The sequence below is a fragment of the Harmonia axyridis genome, chromosome 3, assembly GCF_914767665.1.
Source record: "Harmonia axyridis chromosome 3, icHarAxyr1.1, whole genome shotgun sequence".
Classification (NCBI taxonomy): Eukaryota; Metazoa; Arthropoda; class Insecta; order Coleoptera; family Coccinellidae; genus Harmonia; species Harmonia axyridis.
In genome coordinates, this window is record NC_059503.1 from 58,880,822 (window position 1) to 58,888,121 (window position 7,300).

At 32.0% G+C, this 7,300-nt stretch overlaps 1 protein-coding gene across 1 annotated transcript; it reads left to right on the top strand.

The window, feature by feature from the left end:
- The first annotated feature begins 1,824 nt into the window (after nucleotides 1-1,824).
- LOC123675541 lies at nucleotides 1,825-5,260 on the top strand. The gene is made up of 2 exons (XM_045610908.1): nucleotides 1,825-1,952; nucleotides 4,892-5,260. Exons 1-2 carry the CDS (start codon nucleotides 1,887-1,889, stop codon nucleotides 5,225-5,227), a joined length of 402 nt encoding a protein of 133 aa, XP_045466864.1. The 5' UTR covers nucleotides 1,825-1,886; the 3' UTR covers nucleotides 5,228-5,260.
- Nucleotides 5,261-7,300: the final 2,040 nt, after the last annotated feature.

A 7,300-nucleotide genomic window follows, 5' to 3' on the forward strand; every position in this document is an offset into this window, starting at 1 on the left:
AACAATATTCTTCGATATAAACATAATGAAAAAAAAAATTTCATCGATTATTTATCAGAAATAAAAACTTATAAAATGTGGGTTTATACACAACAAAGTACATTTTTAAAACAACAACAAAACTTTTCCAGTAAGAAAACATTCAATAAATTTGTTATCATAATAAACAGACAAAACATAAATATAACATACCTATAAACTAATGACTCTTTTGGAAAAACATAGATAGTATAGCAAGGAGTAAATTATTGAAAATTAGAGAAAAAAACGGAAGGTATACAATTTTTTTTCAATAAATTTGTTAATAATGTGTTTGTCCACCGGGATTATCAATACTCCCCAACGCGTCTCGACATTGATGCAATAAGATGGTCTATTTCTTTTTGAGAGATATTATCCCAAGCTACCTGTACTTCATGTCTCAGAGCCACCAAAGTCCGTGGGACCTGGGGTAAATTTCTAAGCCTTGATGTCTCAAACAAGCTCTAAGGGCGAAAGATCGGGAGATCTGGGTGGCCATGGCAAAATATTAACATGAGTCGCTTCGAAAAAGTGTAAACTAACACTGGCAACATTAGGTCAAGCATTATCTTGCTTGCTGAATATTGGATTCTCGAGCAGGTTAAGGTATAGAAGAACATATGGCTCTACTATTTCTTGAAAGTAACGCAGCGCTGTCATGTTACCTCGAATAAAGACTAAAGGTGACCTACTTGCACGTGCAATAGCACCCCATACCATAACGTCTACTGTCCAGTGTACATGAGGTTCAACATCAAACTGAGATTCACGCCTTTCTCCCCGACGTCGTCTAACCTATCTTCGGCCATCATGTGCATCCAAGGAGAATCGGGATTCAGAAAAGACGACCTGATGGCCTTACACTTTCCAATGTTGACGTTCTCTGTACCACTGAAATCGTTGCCGGCCATGCTCAACCGTCCGAGGACACACAAGATGGGATCGATATTGCTGCAGTTCAATCCGGTGCTCTTCTTCGATTTTGGGCATCATCAAACCACGCTTGACAACATCTCATAACAGTATTTGGATTTCTGTTCCTACGGTTATCGATTTTTCCTCTTTCAAATTCACTAAGCGGGCGATAAATTCCGCGTACACGTGCTCTAGGCGTTTTAACAACAACTAAACATCGACTCTGTATCTCCTCAAACAGCTCGTTTATTGTAAAATTCAAAAAACTTTCAAAAAACGACTACAATATTCAAGTAACAAAAATTGTTTACATGACAAAACATTCACAATTTTTCTCTCCAAATTCAATCATTTACTCTTTGGTAGACTATCTATGTTTCACCAAAAAAAATTCAAAATTTGAACAGCTCTTCTGAATGTTGCAGTTTCTTTGTCAGTTAGTATATATCTATGAATGACTTCCGATTATTGAACTAGATTGTGAAAAAAAAATTAAATTGAATCTCAAGATAGGAACACTAGCCAAAAAACGAATGAACTCGCGAAAGGATGAAACAGAATAATGTTTCATGTTTCTAGAAGCGATGACAAGTAGGAAACAGCACCTGTAATTCAATGTAGTGTCCGCACTAATCCAACTACATTCAACCACAATTATTGTCAACAATGAGTGAACAAATCAACATCCTTTCACATTGAAATCACACACACACATCCGGAATATTTTATATAATTAAAAAAAAAAATTCCGCAAATTTAAAGCTTCCATGAATATTGCACGTCATCCATTAAATAGGTTGCATTTTATCTGAACAATCTTATATAATTCATGTGATTATTTTTGTACCGCAGATGATTGGTTAGTTTTGAATTTCCAGCGATATAAAAGTTGATTTGAATTTGATTTTCATACGTAATTCAACTAACATAACTCCCCACTGACAGCCAAAATGAATTCAAAATTTGTGATGATTTTTATTCTTTCAGCGATATGTGTTTTATCGGTGAAAAGTGAGGTGAGTATTGAGTAATTCTAAGACTACAAAATCGTGGCCACCTTTCAAATTCAATACATTATCAAGGGTTATACCACGAGTGCTTAAAATTTCATCGGTAATTTTTTCTTTACCATGAAAACTTGTTTCTTTAGCGAAAATATGAAAACAAACAGATTCATAAAATTCAAATGATTTTAACTAAATTCGGTTTGTTTGAAAGTTTTTGTCTACAATTGATAAATAAGTTTGAATGAAGATAATAAAAAATTATTTGATAAAATTTGAAGAACGAGTTGTATTTGGGAAGATTATTTCTTTCAACAGTTCAAAAGAATTTTGCTTTATGTTTTCATTTTTGTACTGAATCGATTCGTGTTCATTTTTCAATAAAACTCTAGGAGTTTTAAGCTGGTTAAAATGGCAAATCCAAAGTAAAATTATAAAGTTTCAATGCAAACAAGATATTTTCGGTAAAAAAGCAGTTTTATCATTAGAATGATTGGCTAGAATAATGCATTGCTATTAGTTAAAACCACCAATTTGTTTTTCCACATAAACTTTTTCATTCAGCAAAAATATGAGAACAAAGCGATTGATCAAATCCTGAATCCGCTAGAATGTTTGATTTTTTTCTGAATTCGGTTTGTTTGAATGTTTTTGCCTCAAATAAACAAGTTTGAGTGATGAAAATGAAGAATTATCTGATAAAATTTGATGAACGAAGATTTTTTCTCAACAATTTCAAAGGAATTTTGTTTATTTTTTCATTTTTGCACTGAATCGATTTGTGTTCATTTTTCAATAAACCTCGAAGCACTTTGAGCTGTCAATAATGACAAATTCCATAGAGTAATAAACATAGATAGAGAAAGTATACGCAATTTTCACATGTACCCAACATGGTAAGATTACGTTGTCGGATTGTTATATATTTACAAATTCACAATTTTACTATAATATGTATATTATATTGAATGAAATATATTTATTTGAGTGATTCCCAAATAAATATGCAAATTTGAATATTTGGAATCCGAAATTTTTCCTAATTGTCGAATTTATAGTAGGTATGCAGAATATTCATTATTTTCTGAATCTACATTCTTATATCCAAAGTTTAGCGTTAGGGGTGAAACAGTGAAGCGACTGTTTCAGGCGCCTCTGTTCGAGGGGCGGCAATTTAGCCTAGTTTGTGGCCGCCTTTTCATATTTCTAAAAAAATATAGTCTTAATATATAGTTCTTAAACACAAAATGAAGTTGGTCCGCTCCGCTGCGTTTATCAACATTTTCCCTGCAATAAAAATCTTAAAACCGTCTTCACTAAGCCGCCTGTTCAATAAATAACACATGGCAACCCAACCAATATAAGCATCATTGCCTATTACCCTAATTGAAAGAGGGATGAAATGTATTTCACAAAGACGAAAAACAACACTATTTCACTTTCGATTTATGTGGAAGTTGTTTACGCATTCAACATATTGAAAATTCCAACGATTTTGCATTCGAAACTAGTTACTGTTGAATGCCAAATGTTTTCAGAGGAATATATGTTTTTAATCCCATTTAGTTTTCGAAGCTTTGCATGCCCTACCGCCCTTTGTATCTTGTATTGGTAATAGGTAAACTTTTATCGATCCTGTCTTGTGAATGTGAAAATCAGATTTATTACTTATGCATTGTTCATCGGCGTCGAAGAAATCCAGGACTAAAGATATAAACAGTAAGGCCCAGTTTCACCAAATGCTTTAATCTTGACTTAGCTCTTAAGTGAGGCCTTAGATCACGATTAATGTAATGTAGCGTTTCACCACACTCCAAAGCGCCATTTAATCGACCAATCGCGATTTAGCACTAATCGGCCATTTTTGGAGGATTATAACCTTTCAAGTTGAGATTAATAATTATTTATCAGTATGGAACTCTTGTCTATGTAATGATTTTTCCGGAAATTCCTAATTTTTGGGTCAATTTTATCGAAATATGACTATATGTATAGGCTCAATATTTCCCATTCAAAATACACATAAACTTTGTTTTTGTGTTTTATGACATTTATTGCAAAGAATAATTTATTGATATGTTTGATTGAAATATTATTTAAGAAGCAGTTAAACTTGTTAATAAAAATAAATAAGTTAATAAATTACTTATATAGTTTTTTTTCCAGACTGTGTGGTTTTGTGAAATGGGATCATTTCTTTTTAACTTCTGCAAGTTTCCGACATTTCGAAGCACATCACTCGACATTTTCGGCAAAAATTAACTTTGTTTTTTGTTTACAAGATGACAAATGATTTGAAATGTTATGAGTTATGAATGAATGACACCTGACACCTAGCGCCAATGGTGGTCATCACTGCTTATACGATACAGAACACTATATAACTTTTTGTTCACAACGTTGCCAAATGGTTTGACTATTTAATCGCGATTTGGTTAATCGCGATCATCTTCGGACGGGTTGATGCATGGTGAAACAGAAAACACTGTTAAGCCTGCTTTAGTTACAAGCGGAGTTTAATCAATCTGGGATCAAGTGCTGTTTGGTGAAACTGGGCCTAACAGACCAACGCAGAGTGGGAGCGATGAGTTGATACTTCTTCAGCAAGGGCGCCAAAAAATTCTTTGCTTCAGACGCCAAAATTGCTTGCTCCGGCAATTTTTTCGGGGAAGTGTATATGATTCCGTCAGGTGCCCAGCTTGAATTAACAATAAATTTGGATAATTAATATCTACATATTTACACTGGTTCTTTTTTGTCACTTCTGCCATACTCGCATATGAAAAATTTATGAAAAATATCCTTTTGAGAATAAGAACACAAAATGAATACCTATACGTCATAAAAATAAATAGAAAACATACACAATTTTCGATAAGAGATTCATTAGTTGAAAATTAACATTTAAGAGAGAAATTCGAAATTTATGTCAACCAGATTTTTATTCACAGGAAGGAAAAATGTGTCCTTTCCTTGCTGCTTGTTTGAAAGAAACGGACGGAAAGGTAAAACCAGAAGATTTGAAAGCACTGAAGGATGCCACATTAGAAAACCTAGACGACATATCAGAGGATGTTTTGTGCGTTTCAAAATGCGCACTGGAAAAGAGAAAAGTGCTCGTGGATGACAAAATTGATGTAGACAAAATGATGACGGACAAGATGCTGATGGAAAATATCCTTAAGAAGGAAGACTTCAGCGAATGCTTGAAGAAAATTGATGCTATAAAGCAATGTGGAGATATAAAAGAATTCATGAAATGTAAAATTTTATTCACTAAAGACTAATGATTATAAAGCAATACATTTTTCTTTTGATCAGCCGAGTTTTTTCTAATCGAAGTTTTGATTAACCAAATGTTACGAAAGAGTAGAAATATTTGTAGAGTTTTCTAATTTGCTATTTTCAAATAAGAGATAGTGAAAAATTCAATGATAGGTATTCTATAAAGTTTGGGAGAACAAACTGAAGTAAGTATTAAATAGTAATTAGGATAAGTAGATTAGTAAGAGAACACAGATGTCTCTGAATTCAAAATTTTCACCGCCAAAACACATGTCCACAAATCCTTGTAAGATCCTTTACTAAAAGATTATTCCAATGGAAGTCTTCATCCTGATATTAGAAAAAACTTTATCTTTGACTGTGGAGCATGGGCATTAAGACCTTATCCATCACGTGGCCTCAAAGATAAAAGTCTAAAGGTGTTAGATCCCAAAATTTCGATGGCCAAATGTGATCACCTCTTCTAGAAATATCAAGGCCAGGAAACATTACTCGCAAAATTTCGATTGTTTCGTTGCTTTATGTGGCTGTCTGGTAGAAAATAATCTTCGTCCATATCAATTAAGCCCATAAAAATTCATTCATCAAAGGAATCAGAAAACCTGAGTTTTTCGTCTACAATACGAGCTACAGCAGCAATATTCTCAGTTGGTCATGAGCGATGCACACGGTATTGATTCTTCGCATCATTTACTTAATATTTTCACCATTTTTACCATTGTCGGCCGAGAATGTGCTGCACGACGATCTAAAAAGGTTCTAATTTTGGGAAATATGTCAGCAAAATTTTCAAAATTTTTTTTCTGAATTTTAAAAATTTCAATGAATTGTTGAAGCGTGTATTTCTATCTTCAATAATGGCGTAGTTTTCACTTATCGAATGTCAAAAGATAACAGATTCAAAAATGAAATCTCTTATTGGAAATTGTGTGAAATTTGCGAGATTTCATGTTTATCGAGTTAACAGAACCAAAGAAAATTTTAGAAAAATATAAAAAAAAATATTCAATATATCATTGACAACAACATTCCAGCGGGATGAAAATTACATTCAAATGTAGAATTATCTTGCAAAATTTCATTCCAATGGCGTTTCGACAAATATAGAAAATTCAATTAGCTCAAGCAATGTTTGCGCTTTTAATCCACTAAATCATATTTTTTAATATGAAGATAGTTTTCCCCTTATTCTACTGACAAATTTCCATAAAAAATCTTCACTTTGAATTCACTTCCAAATAATTTCTTAGCCTCTAGATGATTCTATCTAATTTTTATTTTCAGTCCCTACTTCATTATTTTCTTCCATTTACTCATTCTCGTCATTTCGAGCCTTTTATAATTTTTTTTGAGGTTTGAAGAAACATTTCAAAAAAATAAGTGGAGTCGAGATATTGCCTCTACTCACAACGCCTATTTTTAAAATTCCCCTTCATCTACATCTACAAAAGTGTTAGATGAAATCAATGATTTGAAAAAAAATTACCAGGAAGAATTGATAAGAAGAATTTCGAAGGAAAAAATAAAATGTTCGTTGTCTGCAATAAGAATAATATTTCTTATTAAAAAATTTTGAAAATTGTAGGATACGCACTCTCCTTTCCAAAAACAAATGTAGCAACAGAAAGTGTTTTTTCTTGTATCAATGAATATAAGAAACTAAAAAAATAAGTTGAACATTAAAACTTCAAAATCTAAATACTATGAAAAAAGTATAGTTTCACGACATTTTATTAATAAATTTTTTGAATTTAATCGGAATTCAAATTGTATAAGTAATAAGTGTTACCGTAAAAGAAAATCATATTGCTTTTATGGAAAAATTAATTTCATCAAAAATCATAGTATTCAATTTATAGATTTTTACATATATTTTTAAAGTGTATCTTCAGAAACAAGTATACAATAAATAAAAAATAATATAATTTCCTCTAATTTTTTTATGTTGTGGCAATTATTTCGCCAACACTGTTGTTTCACTAGGTTACATTTTGACTTCAAAACATTAGTGGAAATTTTCTTGCTTTATCATTCCTATAATGAATTTCCATCAAATAAAGATGGAATCCCTCAAA